This window comes from Rhinichthys klamathensis, unplaced genomic scaffold (genome assembly GCF_029890125.1).
Source record: "Rhinichthys klamathensis goyatoka isolate OS25496 unplaced genomic scaffold, OSU_Roscu_1.1 h1tg000165l_1, whole genome shotgun sequence".
Taxonomy (NCBI): Eukaryota; Metazoa; Chordata; class Actinopteri; order Cypriniformes; family Leuciscidae; genus Rhinichthys; species Rhinichthys klamathensis.
In genome coordinates, this window is record NW_026606697.1 from 1,216,305 (window position 1) to 1,237,783 (window position 21,479).

At 37.9% G+C, this 21,479-nt stretch overlaps 1 protein-coding gene across 1 annotated transcript; it reads left to right on the forward strand.

Annotated features, from left to right (window-relative positions):
* Positions 1 to 2,599: 2,599 nt before the first annotated feature.
* Positions 2,600 to 8,033, forward strand: rhcga (Rh family, C glycoprotein a). The gene is made up of 11 exons (XM_056259162.1): positions 2,600 to 2,875; positions 3,024 to 3,216; positions 3,420 to 3,570; positions 4,591 to 4,738; positions 4,847 to 5,013; positions 5,108 to 5,245; positions 5,331 to 5,467; positions 6,224 to 6,348; positions 6,684 to 6,757; positions 6,925 to 7,001; positions 7,355 to 8,033. Exons 1-11 carry the CDS (start codon positions 2,650 to 2,652, stop codon positions 7,386 to 7,388), a joined length of 1,470 nt encoding a protein of 489 aa, XP_056115137.1. The 5' UTR covers positions 2,600 to 2,649; the 3' UTR covers positions 7,389 to 8,033.
* Positions 8,034 to 21,479: the final 13,446 nt, after the last annotated feature.

Genomic DNA, 21,479 nt, shown 5'->3' on the forward strand with positions numbered 1-21,479 from the left:
CAGTGTGTACCTGAAAATTGTGATGTTTCCCTGGTATTTAAATATTTAAACCACTGACCCAACCAGGCTAGTAGAAAAAAAAAATCCTTAGCGTTGAGCCCTGCTGGAGCAGCTCTAAATATTCACTGTGCTATTTAATGAAAGATAAAATATGAGAGCAATGGAATGAACAGTGAAAGTAACAGAAGCTTCTACAATACATTTTTAAGCCAACTAATTTGATTCATATTCTTTTGGGTTCTCTCCCCAATTTATTTTTTTTGTAATTACAAATGCAATGAATATACAGGTGTTGGGAATAGGCCTCGTTCTGGAATAAGTGGTATCGGAGAAATCCCTAGTATTTGCATAATGAGGTGATCTGGTTATGTAACAGCGGTTCAGATACTTCAGAAACACCGATAGTATCTGGTATGTACCCAACAGAGAACAATGTCAAGCATTGCGATATTGGCTGTTTGTGTCTTATGACTTATGAGTTGAATGCCTGCAAAAGAAGTTTGATAATAACTATTAAACTGGTCATGCTCACCCAGAGCCGATCCTGGCATCCCTGGGGCCCTAAGCAAAAATCTGTTAAGGGGCCCTCCTACCTGACCCATGAGCCATGTAAACCATTTGCCATTGCCACACAGTCACACCTGACACCCCAGTTCTCCCACTACAATCCTCCCTCGTTTAGTTAGTACTAATGAAAATGTAATTCCTGATATCAGAAATAGACATATTTTATTATTAATATCAATAATTCACATTTTAAATAGTACAAATTTAATTATTGATATCAAAAATGCATCCTGTGAATTAATAAAAGCTAAAATGGCTTGCCATTGCATGTCACTGTGTTTTAAATGATAAAAGCAATAATTGATACTTAATGGTTATTATTTACTGATTGATGTGCATCCATATTGACCAGTATGTCCAGCCAATCAACATTTTAAATGCAATAGTCAATATCAATAGATTGCTTTCCATCTTGCTTTATTGCAGGGTTGTAACTATTCTGATTTGGAGACTTGATAATCATTGTCTTGTTTTAAAGTGAGCGCCTAATGAAGAGTGCCATAACGCCCATATTGTACTGGTAACTGGTCCCCATAGATTTTTTTTCTTTTTCTGGAAAGTGCGCGTTTCATTTTGTGCACGCGCATATGAACTCATGTTAACGCGCGACCGAGCTGCAGTTTATAAACAAAAACCGTTGCCCTTTGTATTATCAAACGTAATATCATGAAAGTGCGTATCTATAGCCTACCACGAATTTAATTTATCGTGCTATTTATACGCCAAAAATGCTTTTTGCGTGCATATGCTACGCACTGTAAATCTCTTGGGTAGGATTAGGGGTGTGGAGTGCGTGCATATTACACGCCAAAAAGTGCGTATCATATGCACGCAAAAACTATTTTTGGCGTATAAATGGCACGAGAAATTAAATTCGTGGTATAAATACGCGCTTTCATGAGATCGGGCTGCTTAATTATCTCATCGATGTTGTAAACTTTGATTGACGCGCTTTGACGCGAGGGGGAGGCGGGGCCTTGAGTAATTTGCGGGGCCCTACGCAGCTTGCGTAGTGTGCGTATAGGGAGGATCGGCTCTGTGCTCACCTATCTCTTTAAGATAAAAAAAAAAAAGATTTAGCAGAAAATGCAGATTTTAATAATAATAATTCATTACATTTATATAGCCCTTTTGTCTGCAATCAAATCGCTTTGAAAAATGATCTTTTATATAGAATAATAAAATATAATTAATGGCTGCATCACTCATTTTATGCAACACCAATTCCATATTTTTAGGTTAAAATGTACATATACTGTATAAATGATGCAACATTTATGTTTTGTAACTGAGCACTATTTCACTATTAATTATATTTTTGCCTTCACTAGTTCCTGTATTCAGATTTTTTTTCAGACAGATTTTTCTTTTTAAAAAGTACAAATATGTAGTCTCTTATATAATTATTTTCGAATAATTGAAAAATGTTGTTTAACCTAGTTTTATCTTAGTCACACTGCTGAAAAGTTCAAGTCAACTACTTGTGTAGAGTCTTTTTTTTTTTTTTTTTTTATGAGTTAAAAAGGCGATATGATTTATTCAGATGATTTATTCAAAAGAAGTGCATGTTTTGCCCTGTAGTAGACCAAGACAAAGCAGAATAAACAGCTACACTGAAAGTCTCCTATTCTTATGTAACGTGTTTGCCCTGATTTTCTTGATTTTGACTTTTTGCACAGCAATCTAAATCGGTTATATAATATAAAAACCTTCCAGAAGTCCAAAACGTCTGGTAGATGTGGTTAAAAAAAAAAAAAAGCAAAGAAAATAATCTCACCTGAGGGTGAATTGCAGTTGTCAAAGAAGATGGTCTGAATTGTCTTTAGTCCAAGTCTAATTATAATTATGTCTAGTTAGACTAGTATGACCTCTTTAGAAAAAAAAGAAGTCGTCATACACCAGATAAGATATTGATCAGTCTTGTCAGGTGAGTGTCAGCCACCCTGATTTCATTTCCAGAAGATAGACCTGCACCAGGTGAGCATGATGACACACCTCCAGATCACCAGCTATAAATACAGCAGCACTTCACTCAGAAATTACAAGAGAGCTTCACCCAACAGATGATCTCTTTACTTCACCATGGGGAACTTCGTTGACTGCTGCCGAGGGTTCTGGTGCGGGACCAAGAACCCTAACGTCCGGATCAGCCTGCCTGTGGTCTGCTTCGTGTGGCAGATCGCCATGATCATCCTGTTCGGACTGTTTGTCCGTTACGATGAAGAATCAGATGCGCACTGGTCTGAGCACAAACATGAGAAGAACATCACGAGCGACATCGAGAACGACTTCTACTTCAGATACCCAAGTGAGTATTCGTGTGAATATACTGATAAGGCCATTCAAATCAGTTTATAGCTCAAGTTTGTAACGGATAAAATAGTTTTCGGTATGTAGAAAGTTACGGAAGTTGTGTTATATTTTCATCCATTAACCTTCCCGACCACTTTCCTCAGGTTTCCAGGATGTACATGTGATGATCTTTATGGGTTTCGGCTTTCTCATGACCTTCATGAAGCGCTACAGCTTCGGCGGGGTGGGATTCAACTTTCTCATCGGTGCCTTTGGTCTGCAGTGGGCTCTGCTCATGCAGGGCTGGTTCCACTTTCTGGACCCGGTTGACGGCACAATCAAGATCGGGATTGAGAAGTACGTTTTGCACCTCACTATCTTCGAATCACTTCTTTTGATTCATTTATTTAAGGTCCTTGGTTACTCTTGCACATGAAGAATGTGCCATATAGTGGCATCAGAAGGCCGTTTAAATCACCACTTTCTCGAACAATGCATCAGAAGACGGTGATTTGTGTGATACAGCTGATATTCATCATTTCCCATCTTGCTTTCGCCAGTATCATCAATGCCGACTTCTGTGTGGCGGGATGTCTCATTGCATATGGAGCTCTCCTGGGAAAAGTCAGTCCAGTTCAACTGATGATCTTGACGCTATTTGGCATCACACTGTTTGCGGTTGAGGAATATCTCATTCTTCATGTTCTCCATGTGAGTAGCAGTGTTATTTTAGAATTGTTTATATACTCAGAGCTTTTATTGTTATACTTTTCATTTTCATTTTCGTTACATTTTTATACATTTTTTTTTCAGGGTTAATTAAAACTGAAACCATATAAACATTTTCGTTTTCTTGAAATTAAATAAACGTCAACTGAAATAAAAGATTATATATTTATATACAAAATTAACTTATTTTATTTCAGCTAGTTTCAAAGGGACCATTTCTCATTTTCTTCTAGTTTAAGTACTAAAATAATAAAAAAATTAAAATAACTAAGAACTATATAGACATTAAAAAAAAGATTAAAAATGACAAAAACAACAATTACTAAAACTTTGCTAAAATTAAAACATAAAAATTAAAACAAATTTAAATTATTATTAATTTAAATTATTATAGTCTATCAATCATACTGAAAATAATACTGTTTGCTATGTCCATTAGTATTTTTTTTTTTAAATATTTGACCATTTAGAATATTTTTTATTTCAGTTTTAGTTTAGTTGCCGTTATTAATTTTAGTGCTTTGAATTAAACAAAATGTGTTTTTCATCTAATACCGATATTTTATTTCAGCTTTATTTCAATTAAATGGAAAGTTCACCCAAAAATAAAAATGCTGTCATCTTTTACTCACCCTCAAGTTCTTCCAAACCTGTATGGAAGAATATGAGTAACCAAATAGTTGATGGGCCCCATTGACTTCATAGTATGGGGAAAAAAATACCACGGAAGTCAATAGCTACCGTCAACCACAACCGTGTGGTTGAATACCGACATTCTTCAGAATATCTTCTTTTGTGTTCAACAGAAGAAAGAAACTCATACAGGTTTGGAACAACTTGAGGGTGCAGTAAATAACGACAGACTTTACATTTTTTGGGGGGGTGAACTAACCCTTTAACAAAAATAGTTTTAGTTCTTGATGATAACCCTGGTGAGTAGCCATCATCCTGAAAATGTCTGCCTAGATCGAGATTTTATTCAACTGTTCTTGCGTTTCACAGGCTCGTGACTCTGGCGGATCCATGGTCATCCACACTTTCGGAGGCTACTACGGTCTGACAATATCATGGATTCTTTACCGACCGAAGCTCGACCAAAGCAAGCATCTGGGCAGCTCTGTCTACCACTCTGATGTCTTTGCTATGATCGGTATGTTATGACTGAGTCCTTTTAATAAGTTACGCACCCTTGATAAGATCTTACATGAGCCGCTTTCAAAAACTCCCGTCCTTTATCTGAAGACGTTTCCTCTTACAGGGACCCTCTTCCTCTGGATGTTCTGGCCCAGTTTCAACTCTGCCATCTCAGATCATGGCGATGGTCAACACCGGGCGGCCATAAACACATACCTTGCTCTGGCTTCCTCTGTACTGACTACATTTGCCATATCCAGCCTTTCTGCCAAGAGGGGAAAACTGGACATGGTAAGTTACAGCACTTCATAATGTCACAATTACATCTGCAGCATCCTATCTGTGTTTCGTAATATTTCACCTTTTTTTTTTTTTTGCAACATAGGTGCATATCCAGAATGCAACTCTGGCTGGGGGCGTCGCGATGGGGTCAGCGGCCGAGTTCATGATCTCACCCTACGGTTCTCTCATCGTGGGCTTCTTCTGTGGGATCATTTCCACGTTCGGCTACCTGGTGATCACTGTGAGTGTGACAGAAGAGCAGATTTGAGAGTCATTTGCGCTGCGGGAATGGATTCATTTATACCTGCTTTTTCCCCCCCATGCAGCCCTTCATGGAGAAGTACCTGAAGATCCAAGACACCTGTGGCATCCACAACCTGCATGCCATGCCCGGCATCCTCGGGGGAGTTATAGGTGCCATCACAGCGGCTGTTGCCAGTGAGAGTGTCTATGGACATGAAGGGTGAGTGTGACTGTCTACTTTCTATTAGTACACAATTCAATTGAAACATTTAAATCATACAAAGTTGATTTATTTGTAAAAGTCAAGTCAAATGTATTTAAATAGTGCTTTAATACTGATTGTTTTCAGGCAGCTTCATATTAAAGGTGCACCATCTAGCACTTAAAAACAAAACTGCGTGGATTTTGCAGAAGAACATTGTTTTGGTAGTGCTTAAGCGCTGTGTGGATGAATATGGTTATTTCTCATAACTAAAAGAGAGAGAGATAGTATCCTACTGCTAATAAAACATTCACTACAATGAAAGGAAACAACACAAAATAAAATCAGCAAAATTAACACAAAATTTAAAAAGCCAAAGTAAAAAAATAAGATTTCAATTTAGATTTAAACTAGTACGCAATTTCCTGTGAAAACTATCCTGCCCTGTCTAAAATATAGATACTTATAATAGGCTTACCATAGTGAATCAGGGTAAGACAAAAACACGTTCTGGATAAAGGATTGATGATGTATTATTTCAATTTTGTTCATTTTGAACAAAAAAGTTACATAGTGTACCTTTAAGAAACGGTTTTAATATAGTCATCAATCATGAAATGACTTAGTTTCAGCTGTAAAGCGGCTCTACTCAAGGCAATAGTGTCATTATGCAGCTCAGTGTTGTTTCAAATCAGTTTTATAAGTATCAAAAAAAGTCTTTTTGAATAGTAAAAGTGTGTATATGTTGTTGATACAAATCCTTGTCTTTTTCAGGTTGGTAAACACCTTTGATTTTAAAGGGGCCTTTGCTGAGAGGACACCTGCCATGCAAGGAGGCTTCCAGGCAGCTGGTATTTGTGTTGCTCTCGTTTTTGGAATCGTAGGTGGAATTATCGTAGGTGAGCATAAAAAAAAACATATACTGAAATACTGTCAATCCACACGTAAAAGAATATAAAATGTAGCTGTTGCACACAATGTAAATATATCTCAGTGTTATTTTTGTATTGAGATTTATTTTTTGTTGTATTTTCTGTTTTCATTTAATTAATTAGTATCCATAATATATATATATATATATATATATATATATATATATATATATATATATATATATATATATATATATATATATATATATAATTACAGTTATTGTTTATTTTATTCCAAATAATAAATGTATTTTTTTAGGGTTTGAGTTAACTATAATAACCCTGGTATAATGTATATACAGGTTGCATCCTGAGACTGCCATTCTGGGGAGACCCATCAGATGATAACTGCTTTGATGATGAGGTGTACTGGGAGGTGAGTTTGAATATGTATTTAATTGTTGCACAGCTATAAGGTCTAGGTGGCACAATAAAACTCAAATCAGAATATAATTATATATAAATGTGACAAGTAGCCCGGTTTCTTCTATACAGTGTGAAGGTCTGAGTTGTGTTTAAAAAAAGAAAATCATTCTTTTACAGCTGCCTGAAGACGAGGAGAGCATCCCTCCCATTCTAGAATACAACAGCCACATGGTCGGCAAAAGTGCTAACATGATGTAAGGATGTACTCCTAGATTCTCTTGATGTTATGCAAAGAGACACTATACTGTACCTATTTATATATAGAATATACGTTTGATCAAAAGTTTGTCATTTTATTTAGTTAAAATTCTCTAAATTAGAATTGAACTTTGAAGTGCTTGTTGCATTCTAATACATCACCACGAGATGGCAGTACACACCGCATAATAGAGTTTCAGAGTTTCACAGGAACAGAATGATCGAGAAACTGATCATTTATGAGTCCACATTTATGCAAAATGACATTTATGCAAACTGTTTCACATTTTTTAATAAAGGGATTGTTTTAAAGGTCTTAAATATGCATTTTTATTTTTTCATCCTTCAGGTCAGATACTAACTTCTCTGTGGAACAAAGCTAATGCAAGAATGAAGGAATGCACAATGTCTTTATGACACAAGAAGATGGACCTGATCACATCATATTGGGACAAAATATTACTAATTAAGAGACAGAAAGAATGTTCAGACCAAGTCTGTGCTGAAGAGAATCCCTGTAATACCTTTTGGAGGTATTGGCCTGCAAGGCTACTACACGAGTCAGCTCTTAGTTCAATTTCAAGTCTGTGTGTTTTACAGTCCTCAAATTAATTTAATCAAATGTCTGAAACTAATGCATATATATTTCATAATTACTATAGAACTATAGTTCTAAACTTAAATTATATTAAGTTTCAATCATTATGTAAAAGAATGAATTAATATTTACTGTACTTTATTATGTTTGCTGTGTTAATGAATTGACTGGACTATTACAATTTTGATATGATGAATGTGTTAGTTATTTATCTATAGTTATTTTCAAATTTGTACAGTGATGTGATATTGCTTCCTTCCTTGTATTTAGACTATTATATTTGAAGAAATGAGAACTTTTGAGAGTTCAATGCGTCTGCAGACCATGTAGAATGATAGTAATATTATTTCTTTGGAGTTTTTAAATTATAACGCTTTCTATTCTTTGTAATTTTAAATATAACAGTAAAAAAATTAAAAAGGCAATATTAGTACAATCTTCAACTCAATGACTTTACATTGGTGTTCTTTGCTAAATGTTTGTTTGTTTAATTAACATTTTACGAAAGACAATACTGTAGGCTACTTTATAATTTAAATAACTTGCTTTAATTCTTTCAAATATAAAATGAAGGCAACTGTGCATCTTAATTTTCTGCCAAACGTCATTTGAAATCTCTCTTCTTTGACCAAATCACTTTTTTGAGTGTTTTAGGGTGCCTTACTATACTTTTTCGAATTATAACCTTTCACGCAGTGTGTAATAGCTGTTTGTGAATGTAAAAGGTCTGTAATTATTGTCTCTTGAATCGATTTTGAACTGCTGAAACAAGTCCTCTGCAAATCCTGTCTCACTTCCTGTTACAAACCTTTGTAACAAATTTGCATAGTCTGTCTAATTGGCTAATTGCATAGTGTGTCTAATCTCCATTGGCTGCCCACGAACAATGTCTACTTCGCCCCGCCCCCAAACACTGTAGTTATAGCTGAGACTGGAAGAGTTTGGTTCGCGTTGTCGACATGTCGAGAAGAAGCTTTTCTGTGCTGTGAATCCACTTTGCATGCACTTCAAAAGGAGGACCAGCACTTAAATTGATACGGAAACTGCACAGACGCCACTGTTACTGATCATATTTGCTGTGTATCAAGTGCTGAGCCTGAGGAAATGAAATTCAGATATGGTAATAGGCGTTTTCGTTTCTGATGCACTGTAAGCGGTAAACCAATCACAACAGACTGGGCTATCTGACCAATCAGAGCAGAGTAGGCTTATAACTATATATTCTATTACATATAAAGGTTTTGACATGGATTTAAAATAATTTGATTGTCTTTTGACATGGCAGAATTTTTTTAAACAAATAAATCTTGTTAATTAATACATTTGTTTGGTTACTATTAATGATCCTGATATCTTCAGGATCAAACCGTATAGATTTCAGGTTTCATTTAATTAAAAATGCTTAAACATTGCTTTTGGTTTTTATTGAATACGCGCAGTGATTAGCGGTTATCTAGAGTCTGTCAAAATCCCAACAAAGCTGTTTAATTGAGCTGCTGGTCATCTGTTAGCGTGCTTTCTGGTCACCCTCAGGCCAGACTCCTCCATTCTAATGGAAATAGACTCCTTGTAGAGGGTCAAACGGGGTCAATTGGGTCATTTCCTGATCAATCAGCGTGACATTTAATGAACTTCAAATACGCACTGCTTTTGTGAATGAGCACAGCAAGACGCCGATGATGGTGTTGAGTGATTTCGTGTCTTTATGAAGGACTTCAGTTTGTGCATGATTTCATGTTCATGAATTTAATAGGTGTGCTATTACTAATGCTACTGACTGTGTAATATTGCGGACAAAAGACTCAAAATAGGCTGAGTTGAAAAATGAATACTATTTCTCCAGTGTAGGCTATATTATGTATATCGAGTGCAATATATGTACATTTTCTATGCATAAATTACACAGAAGACCAATAACAACATTTCCCAAAATGCCAGTAGAGCACACTGTATCCCACAATGCAATGTGCTCGACTTGACCTTTCCATTTCCAGTGTGACAGCTGAATTTTGGCTCAAAATTTGTACTGACTGCCAAAACTGGGGTTAGGATTAGTTTGACATAGATCGTGGATTCTATCTATTTTTTTCATTTTTACTATGAAAAAAGTGCTGTTTAATTTTGAGGCCAGAAACAATACACAATATGTATATTGAGCACACTATGTAAATCAGCTGTAACAGAATACAAGGAAGACCTACTATTACCCAAAAAAGCACACTGTATCCCACAATGCAATGTGCTCGACTTGACATTCCATTTCCAGTGCAACAATTTTTTCAGCCACAATTTTTAATATCTCAATTTTGGTTCATTATTTGCTCTGCTCTGACTGCCAAAAGTTGAGATATTTACACAAAAGTGGATAAAAAATTAAAAAATATCAGCAAAAATTATTTCAAAAAAGTATTTAAAACCTGGTTTAATCCTCAGTTTCCACTGGTTCAGCAGAACATATAAAAATCATACATAATTCACATCTTCACTTCACATTTTTTTTTATAACAGCTTATACAAATCTCCTAACTACACTTTAGTATGCTGCTTTTTTTTACTTCAAAATATTTTTTACCCTAAACTTTAAAAAAAAAAATTCCCTTCAAAATCTCCATTGCTATTTTCCCTCTATGTTTTGCAGTGGCTTTTTTGAAGCCTCCTTGAAGTCAAAGTAAAAAAAAAAAAAAGTCAAGGCATATAATACACAACAGCTTACTCAGGTTTGAGGGATTACAAGGTATAACCGAGGCGGACGGCAGCGGAGCAGGCCGGCACATCCACTGATTCCCATCGGCTTTCCCATGGGGATGAGGAAGAGGGAGGCGGGGCCCAGAGTTAAGGATCTACCGCCGCATCGGGGCTGAGCGGCTGAAAGCAAGAGACCCGGGGTCAAATCTCTTCTCCTCTCTAATCAAACAAGTCTGCAGGGGACGGGGGGGTCAGGGTCTGAGGAGGGGAGGGTGTCGCTCCTGTAACAGAGATGTTCTGGCTAATCCCCTGTGTGAAGGGGAGCGGGCAGGTGGGCCGACCCAGCCTTAGTTTACTCTGAAAAGAACTGCCAGCGGAGTTAGAGCGCCTAGAGATCCACACTTGGATCACATAGCTCAGAGGCTGTGTGTGGAACCACTTGGCCTGCCATTGTCCTACATGGCCGGTCTTGTCTGAAAAGCTGTAGAAAGCCTGTAATCAGATTAAAGATTGCCAGGATGAAGGGGGCTAGTTTTTCTTTTCTTTTTTTCCTCGTTTTTTAAAGGGAACAGGGAGGGAGATTGCAGCCCCTCTAATCAGTACCTGCCATTGAAGAGCAGGAGAGGAGCTAAATAACTCGGCAGGGAGTGTGGGTACAAGGGCCTCATGGACAAATTGGCCTGTTGTTGCTTGGGTATAATGGTGGGCAGTGAGTGGGGGGGCTGGAGGAAAGGTGGTGTCTTTCATTCAGCAGTCTTTCCCCTCCTGACCTGACAATTATATCACTCTTAAGGGCTGATTGGCACTGGCTGATTGGTACATCTGTGTCGATAGACCTTTTTACCCAGAATCTGTCACTGAATCCTTCGGTACTTATGGTCGGGGGAAAAAACACTTCATTTTGCTTGGGTCCCAGAGCCGAAAGGTCCTGTTTAAGGGTTAAATTGAGTTTCTGAAGAAATGATGGGAAGATGTTCTGTGGCTGTAAGATCAAATTGCTGTTTATAACTATAAATTAATTAGCATTAAAAAATGTAAACACAGCATGACAGATAGGCCTAGTGTGAAATATGTAAATGACTAAATTAAAATGTATAGTTAAGTGAGATCGTAATGAGGAAAAAAGGTAAATTCTTCTTATTTTTAAATTGTTTTTTTATTTATTATTATTTATACAAACAAACATTTTAATATTAAAATATTATTTATATTTGAAAAACTGCGCCAAATCAAAGTCGGGTGCAGCCAACATGCAGGAAGCCATTTTGTCTCATAAAACAGGAAGTGATCCTCATGACTGTGGCTGCATCCGAAATCGCATACTTCCCTATACCATACAAAATCATGTTGCATTTAAGCATGTTAAGTTTCACAGACAGGGCTCAAAAAAAGCAAGACAAGCCAGTTTCACAGACAGGGCTTAGATTAAGCCAGGATTAGGCCTTAGATCAAGTTGGACATTTAAGTAGCTTTTATAAACGTGCCTTAGAAAAATGGCACCTACATATTTTAAGGCATGTCAGTACAAGTTGTTTTTAGTTAAAACAGCTCAAACATGCATTTTAGTCTGGGACTAGGCTTAAGCCTTGTCTGTGAAACCGGGGGTCGGTTTCCTAATAGAGAAAAGTCCATATATAGCATCATGGGCCCTCAATCCAAGGCCTGCTTGTCATGCTAATCCTCATTATTTGTCCCCTTGTTAGAGAACCTTCCTTCTATCGTGTGTTGGTTTTCCCAAACTGCTTCTCATGTCGGCCCTTCCTTTATACATATTCATTGGTTTCTACCACCAAGAGCATTAAGCCCTGTTAAAACAGAATCAGGCTTGTTCAGTGCGACATGAATCCATTCGCATGGGTCAGAGGGTCAGGTTTGAGAGAATATGACCCCATGGACAATTAATATAGGGGTCCGTTTACGGCAATGCATAGCAGTCCGACTCTTTGATTCGGACACAAGAGAAATTGATGGTGGTGGGACAATAAAGATGGAGCACGAGCAGCTTAAACTAAAATGTTCTTCTAATTAGAGGATCCACCTGCATTGGGAAAAGCATGAATGGATGTGGGAGGGATGAAGCAAGAGTTCAAATAATGGCAGTTCTTTTGAAAACATTATTTGCATTTTCAGTCACTCTCTGTGCTTGATTGGTGGGATACTGGATAAGAAAAAAGACATTTTAGGATTATGTTGCAAAAAGATCGCTTTTACATTTGAGATATGGCCACATAATAATGAATGAAGGTCCCTTTAAATTAGAAAAATAGGCCGCACGATAACGGGTTACAAGCACGCGCTGCAGTTTTGTCGTCTGCTGCTTTAAATGCTTAAGCTCGTTAAAGCAGGATGGATTCTGATTGGCTGTCAAAAACTTTGGGGGGGGGGGGGGGGGGGTGAGTGATAAATTCGTCATGAAACAGTTGTTATAGAATAGTTGCGATTGTCTTTTCTTCCCAATTGTGACATATCCAAGACAAATGGCTTCACAAACAAGAAACAATGTAGGGCGGGGCATTATTTTGTACATCATGAATTGATTGGATTGTTGGATGGTTGTGGTTTGCTATTGGTCGATCTCTTGTGAGTGACAGGTTGCCCTGCTCTCGTGCCAGTAAACACGTCATCAGAGAAGAGAAGAGATGTTGCGGATATAAGAGATGTTGCGGATGTTGCGAAGATATTTTGGTTAAAGAGATTACAATGGCATATTAAAATAAAATAAAAAATAATAATGTGCACTGATAAATCATTCATAATAAATAGCCTACTGCAATATTCCATTAAAAAACAACAACGATTTCATGGTAACTTAGACCGGTTCACACCAAGGATGATAACAATTAAAATATAGTTTTAAAAATCATTCTGAATTTAAAAGAATAGCTGAGTCCACACCACAGCTATGATGTTAAATGGATAGTTCACCCCCAAAAAAATTCTGTCATGATTTAGTCACCCTCAAGTCGTTCCAAACCTGTATGAATAGGTTTGGAACAACTAGAGCGTAAGTAAATTATAACAGAATTATAATTTTTGGCTGAAGTATACCTTTAACATCACTTTTTTCCCCCCAGCTGATGAACAATGAAAACACTGACAGCCAATCAGAATCCATCCTGCTTTAAGAGCTTCAGCATTTAAAGCGACAGACAACAAAAATACAGAGTAATAATAAACAGAACATGGCGTGTACGCCGCAAGTTATTGTTTTTTGGTGTGAACGGGCCTTTAACGTTGTGGTGTGGACTATTTTTTTAAAATGATATCTTTATTGTTATAGTTATTGTCCCTGATGTGCCTTTACTGTGGATCTCTTCATTAACACATCAATCTCACCTTTTTTTTTATTTGGCCAATCCTCCTTTTCTTAGCTCTCCTATCAGCTGTGCACTGCTCAATATGGAGGAGGAGAATGGAATCAATAGATGAACACATCTGTCGTGTTTAAAGAGACGGTAGCCTTTCCTGTTCTCAGTTCTACGTTCCCACCCCCAGAGTGACAAGCACTCTAAATGAGGATCTTAAGCCATGTCAGCACTAGAATTACAACTAATTAGGAGGTGGAACCGATGATTATGGCCGGCTCCTTTAAGCCAATGCTCAGGGCAAAAAGGGGACTAATTGGTCGGAATAAACTGATTGGCTCCTTTGATCGATTCCTCTGTTGAGTGACACAGACAGGGACAAATTATTTTCCTTCAGTGGACATGGAAAAAGGGTTGCTATACCTGACCAAGAAGAAGAAAAGCAGAGAGCTCTGAGGTAGGGATGGACTTACAGGGCAAGCTGTCAAACAAAAGCACTTGAGCAAAGGAAACACCTCTCTCCCTCTGTTCCACCATCTGCTGGTGTTTAACATGTGTTTAAGGTGATGTGCAAAGGAGGCACGTAGTCATTAGCTGCATTTTTGCAAGTTTCTTATGTAAAGTTTCTTATTGTCTGACATGTTCTCTGGGTTGTGGAGAACATTATATTTTCCAGCTCAAATTGAAGAGAATTTTGTTTGTAAAGCAGCAACACCTGTTTAGCCTGCAATTGTTTACGTCATAAGATAACGAGAACCATGATAACGTCATGTTTTTTCCCCCCACATGTACCATGGTAATACTATGGTATTCATTGAAATAGTACATCTGTAATTCGAATATTAATTAGTATTATTTGAATATTAATTAGTATTTGAATATTATAATATATAATTATATGTTATATGTCATATGTCTGGTGTTTTTAAGACAGACCATGTGAAAATTCAAAAGTCAACATCATTGCGGAGTATTTTCTCCTTAAAGGAGAACTCCGGTCAATTTTAACATTTTTTGTACATTTGGAGTGCTGTCAGTACAGACAAAAACGTCAAAAATCGGTGTTGCCGACACTGTGTTATCCTCTTTTTAAAATTCGCACCCTGTTGACTTCAATGGGGCAAGTTCTAAACCTGCTTTTAGCCTCTTAACATCCTTGATTTGTCATTACAAGTGCACAGCCATGCGAGTGGTGTTATTAAGAGTGACCACGGTCAATCTGACTGCAGTAGATGTGAAAGATATTAATAAAAATGTTAATTCAGCCAGCTCACATACCTGTATTTACTTCCTGTTTTCGTTCGAAGTCCACAGTAGTCGATTGTCGAGTTCGCGCTCGTGATCATTAGTTATATTAGTTACCAATGATCGTGCGCGCAAACTCGACAATCGACTACTGTGGACTTCGAACGAAAACAGGAAGTAAATACAGGTATGTGAGCTGGCTGAATTAACATTTTTATTAATATCTTTCACATCTACTGCAGTCAGATTGACCATGGTCACTCTTAATAACACCACTCGCATGGCTGTGCACTTGTAATGACAAATCAAGGATGTTAAGAGGCTAAAAGCAGGTTTAGAACTTGCCCCATTGAAGTCAAGAGGGTGCGAATTTTAAAAAGAGGGTAACACGGTGTAGACAACACCGATTTTTGACGTTTTTGTCTGTACTGACAGCACTCCAAATGTACAAAAAAATGAGCTCAATGTTAAAATTGACCGGAGTTCTCCTTTAAAACGGCAGTGAACCAAAAACAGTCTCAAAAACACTGTTTGAAATCGCTGCTGTTTATGACGTCACAACGTTTATGACGGGCTTTAGCATATCATCATTTCTATGCTGCGAAATTGGGGAGTCTCAAGAGTTGATGTGAAAAATCGGGTACATTTAGCAATATATCGTGTGAATTATGTATATGATGTATATTATGATGTTATGATGAATTATATGCCTTTCTCCACTGATGTTTTATGATGTTCAAAGCGTTTCTAAGGATGCTGATTGTTCGAAGGCAGCTGTTTGACTCTGAGATGGCAAACGGGAACATGGTTTTTGTTACATTAGCAACGCATTATTAGCTGTTTGAAAATGTAGTCAAGCAAAAAGCTAATCTTATTAACTACTGTTATGTGTCCAACGTTGTAAAGAGCGATACCATTGTGTAGCGTTTACTAACTTGAGTAAAGTTGACCATCTATGAGCTGGTGTGAGTGGAGGTGGGGCTAATGTGCATATTCATGGATCAGAGTATACTAAATGATGCAAAAAAATTCACAGGAAAAAGCGTTTAAATATGTGGTGATCAAATATATGAGTTTACATAAAAAAATATTGAACAAAAGTTTGAACAACTTTTGGATTAATATGTTTGTTATCCCTTCAGATACAGATGATGGCTTCCCTTTCCTTCACGGGATTTTTCTGAAGAAAAAGATTTAAAGAAAAAGTCACAGCTTCTACTGAATTCAAACAGCATGCAGTCAAATATAAGTTGGCCTATGTATTAATCAGAAATCCTAAATCCTTTGCATTGCGTTAGTGTTTTTTAGATTGGCTCTGATTTTTAGATCTGAGGTGAAGTGCATCTGTGAAGTTGTAAGAAAGATTTTAAAGCATATTTTTTTGGCTTACAGATAACCAATACTTACAATATTTACTTTCAAATGCTGATAGAGTTTTGTACATTTTAGACGTTTTCCTCTTTGTTTATGTTAACTTTCATTATAAAGTCAGTTCAGATGTTTTCTTTTTCAAAATTACAAAAACTTGATAATTTAAATAACACAAAGCAAAGGAACCTACAATATTCACTATACTATTAAAAAGTTTGGGTGTCAGTAAGATTTTTAAAAAAGGTTTTTAAAGAAGTCTCTTATGCTCACCAAATACTCCATTTATTTGATTAAAATACGACAATATTGTACATCAATATTATTCTATTTAAAATAAATGTTTTCTATCTGAATATACAGTAGTAGCCAAAAGAGATGTTCAGCCGAAAACTGACATCTTCACTCTTTATTTAAATATTATTAAAACGTTTTAAAGATTTTGAAAGGATATTGCGTAGTTGAGCTTGAAGTCAATTGTTTGTAATAATGCATGAAACATGCTTAATTTTCCTAAAAGTAGGAGGTCCCACGAGAGGGTCATGGAGGCAGTGCTGACATGGACCTTGTCGGCGCTATCTCCTCCTGAGCCTCCTATGCCCTCGTCTCCTGCCAAGCGTGCCCCGCCCTGGCCTTCGCCTCGTCCTGCTCCGCCCTGGTCACCGGCCCAGTCTGGTCCATCCACGCTCTGCGCCCCAGGCCCGCCTTGGCTACCTTCTGGTCCCGTTCCCCTGCACGGGCCTGGCCCTCCGTCCATCCCCCAAGACCGCCTCCGCTTCACCGCCCTCCTGAACTTTTTTTGCTGTTTTTATGGGCGTCAGGAGCCGCCCATGGGGGGGGGCTATGTTACGATGTGGTTTTGTCTCCTGTCATGTTTAGTGGTTCCCTGTCTTGTCATTAGTTTGTCCAGGTGTTTCCCATTTACCACGCCCCCTTGTTATCCTATCTAGCTCGTGTGTCCCTGATTATTTAAGCCCTGTGTTTCAGCCTTGTCCTTGTGAGTTCTTGTCTAATGTTTAACGTCATGTTGGTTGTTCCTGTTCCCGAGTCCTGTATCTAGTCTTGCCTGTTGTAAAGTTTGTTAATTAAAGCGTGTGCTGCAGTTGGATCCTGCCTCATCTTTAATTCAACCGCATCACGTTACAATTTGCTGCTCAAGAAACATTTATTATGATCAATGTTGAAAACAGTTGTGCTGCTCTGATATTAATAGTGGTAACTGATTTTGCTTCAGTTTTTTTGTGTGTTTTTTTGATGAACAGAAAGTTCAAAAGTAAAAGTAATTTTTTTGTAACAATATACAAGTTTTTTATAGTCACATTTACTGGATCCTTGCCGAATAAATGTAATTACTTAAAAAAACCCGGAGACAAACATTTTTATTTTTGTAAAATGCTAATGTGAAGTGACAAATAAAATGTCCATAAATTCTTGTCACATGTGTTTCACACTAAGAGGTTTATTAGCATGGTCTAGATAATTGCCAGGTTTTTGTGTTGCTGACAAAATTCGAAACTTAAATATTTTTAAAAAAAAATGCAGGGGAAAAAGTTGCTTCTGGTCATAAAGTTGTTTCCCGCCCAAATAAAGGCTCAGGAGCCCCTTGTATCCTCATTCCCACCCCCTGATCCGGAGAGGAGACCCAGCGTCATCTGTATGCGCTGCTGCCAGCAGCCCTTGTGAGGTTTTTGTAGAGGCCCCGTCGGATCTTGGAGGCAAAAAACAACAGATTAGTCATGATCTTATCCACCAAGTATCTGCCCCTTTCTTTTCTCCATCTGACAAGTGTCTGAGAGGGGGAGGCTCCGCTTTTCAGAGCCATCAGATGAACTTCACACCAGAAAAAGAGGTGGGGGATGCGGGGAGAGGGACGTCTTTTCAGTCACACTTAGAGAAGCGCCCTTCTCAGTTGCAGGGGCCTTGTTGCTAAGGTAGAAGACCTCTCCATCTCTATGCTCTTGTTGCTATGGATGAAGCCTCTCTGTCACTGGACAGCAGTTGCTAGGCAGGGCAGAAAGTGGAGGAGTGCACGCTATGCCGTCTGGCAGCATTGTTGTCTTGGCTGAAACATCTCTTTCTCCTGATGTTTGCTGAATGACAGGTCGGTTGCGTACCTCACGTGGGACCCGATTCCTTGTGAAGGGGACCCCAGACTTACTGGGTGGTACCATGGAACAAAACGTTGCTTTGAATGCAATAGGCAGGGCTGGTTTCCACTATATTTCTATATAGACCAGGAGCATTGCTAGCCTTTGGGGCACATGCCTCTATCAATAAAACTGTCCCTATAGTTTGATACTTTTTTATGTACTGTTTTGGATATGGGATATAAATTGTCTTCACCTGCAGTAGAGTCGTTCACAAGCTACATGTGCAATAAAGAACTGCTTCATCGCTGACAAATGATAGAAGTCACTGCCAAGATCTGTTTACAAAAATGGTTTGTAGGTATATGACCATCTCATCCGATGCTCTTTTTGTTTTGTTTTATAAAGTATCCTGATACTATTTCGATGTAAGAAACAGCTGGAAACAATTCAGTGTGCAGAGGTGGGTGGTAACAAAGTACATTTACTCCATTACATTTACTTGTATTTTTTTTTTTTTTTTTTTGAGTTTTTAAGAGTAGATTTAAATGCGGGTAATTTAACTCCCGATCTCACGGCAATGCGTACGAATTTTACGAGGTGGCTAATTCGTACTAATTCATACGACCTCACTCGTACAAATTCGTACGGTTTTTGCTAATTCGTACATATTTTACGAGTTATCAAATTCGTATGAATTCGCACGAATGACCTACCCCTGACCCCGCCCCTAAACCTACCCATCACGTGGGTTTAGACAAATCGTACGACTTCGTACGAGTGAGGTCGTATGAATTGGTACGAATTAGCCACCTTTTAATCACTCGTACGAATTCGTACGAATTGGTCGTGAGATAGCGTTGACATTTCTAATGAAAAAAAAGCATTTTCATTAGTATTGACATTCCTCTCGTTACTTTATTTTAATGCAATACATGGGGCATTTTTTCTTGGGAAAGCGATTTCCCATTCACAAATAAATCAATCTTTTGAGTTGATTCAAAGACTTGATCAAACAAGTTGGCAAAACTGTTTAAATTGGTTCGTGAATCAGTTTAAATGATTTGTTCAGTTTCCTGCACACACTGAATCTTTCTCACTTGGAGTCGTAACAGGAAATTTAAGAACATCAAGAGTGCTGGATGAAGTGCCATCTGCAAGGGTCTGTAATATTATAGAGATGAATCTCCAGGCAAGGGTCAGTAATATTATACTGGGGCACAGTATATTTTAAGGTCAATAGATACCCCTATAGATCTTGATTTGCTCAAATGTGTCCAATAAACCATTGAAATGGTAAAATTGGAATATGCTGTTTTCTAGCTGTCATTGGCAACCTTATTAAATAATTAACATAAACCCTCCCAGGTAAAAACAGACAATACCTTCCACAAAAAGAGCCCCAGACAGTCTCTTGCATCTAAACCAGGGTCCTGAGAATGGTCAATTGGGCCTCTACATACTAAGTTTCCAGGACATAAAGCAGAACTGCTAATGCACAATCAAAACTCAGCCAGACTACATTTATCAAAGCATGCATATTCATATCTCTGCATGCAGCTCTGAGAACCAAAGAACACGTGAGGCCCCTGGGAACCGTTTTTGGGGTTCCCAGAGTCTTGCTTCAGCATGACAGCACCACATAAGATGCATAAGGGGAGATCCGCCCTCAAAAGCCTCTTAATAGACACCAAACCCAGACAGACCCTTGTCTGGAACCAGACTGAGCAATGCTCAAGTGCAAAGACTGCCAGACGAGGATGGGTGGAGCTGGAGGGCTGGAGTCACGTTACTCCATTGACATCACAGACATCACCGTCCGATCAGATTTCTGGCTTTCAAAAGTGTGTGCTTTTGCCTTCCATTACCATCGGAGGACGCAATTCCCAGACACTGGGGTCAAAAAGTCAGTCTGAGGCAACTAATCTGCCACTCTGTAGACTAGACTGCATTGCAGATGCGCCGTCTATTGTGTTCAATCCATGGGAATTCTCACATGGCGGCTGAAATTAAACCATCAAAATGAAGCCGTTGTTACGTTCTAATCCCTTGAGCATTTCGGGTTATGTATCTAAAGATTCTTGACAGTACTGCAATTGCAGTAATTCATATACATGATTATATTTGAGCCGTATTCTGACAGAACATTTAATCTCTCCTTCAGACATTATACAAGTGTGTGACAGAAACACTAAGATGGGCCCAGGAGCACATCAATTTACCACTGTGAGGAATATTTCACAATATATTGCCATTCAGAAATTATTGGTATCCTAAGGCTTTGTACAATGACTCATAACCTACTGTAAGTAGCTTAATACTTTGACCTCGAGCAGTGGAACAAATCTATATGGAATAATGAGTCATTTTAACCTTGCTCATACCTTCCACCATCCTGATGGTTTTGCATTTGCAAATCAGTTATTTACTATTGCTATCTGTTAAGCATGTTGAGGTGTCTATAATGATTACTTCTGCGAGTCATTAAGTGTAATGATTGCTTTGCATTCCAAAGCCAAGGAAGCATTATCAACCCTGCCGACACTCTCATATACTGCTAAACAAATTCAAGAGTGTCTACATGAAGTGTGAAGTCAAGTGCCTTTCATGCCCTTCATTATCAACAGACCTTTATAGGAAGAGCACGTGTGAAAGATTTCAAGGGTTTGCCTTCCACATAGTGTAGGATTTTGTAGGCTATCTATTCATCTATCTACAGTAGGCCTGATTTATCTAATGGAGGACTGAAGCTGTTCTAAAGGCTAATGCAGCCTTAATTCTCATTAAAGATTTGATATCAAAATAATTTGTTGTTTTGTATTGTCACTGTTTTATGTATTTTTTGTTTGGATGGTAAAACCAAATGTTGTTTGATCAATGTGATCTTACACATAAGACAAAGATACTTTTAAGAATGTTACTTTTTGAAGGACTTAACATTATTTACTGTGTGCATTGTTGATTCATGCAACAGCAGAATACTTCACACAAAGCATTGCAACCATTGTGTATTAATCTGACAACAAGTTTATTTGGCAATCCAGTACTACACTTCCGGGGCTACACTATTCAACAGTAGTAACCAACATACACAACATGTACTATCACACACAATTCTGATCCTTTGCTAACTAAGAACACACCCACAAACCCGTTTCCCAATTTTTCTAAATCTTTGAGAGCATT

Bases quoted from the DNA above. Each gene is read 5' to 3' on its own strand.
- rhcga (XM_056259162.1), top strand. From the start codon at position 2,650: ATGGGGAACTTCGTTGACTGCTGCCGAGGGTTCTGGTGCGGGACCAAG. The intron at 2,876-3,023 runs GTGAGTATTCGT...CACTTTCCTCAG, and splicing joins CTTCTACTTCAGATACCCAA to GTTTCCAGGATGTACATGTG. The intron at 7,002-7,354 runs GTAAGGATGTAC...TTCATCCTTCAG, and splicing joins GGCAAAAGTGCTAACATGAT to GTCAGATACTAACTTCTCTG.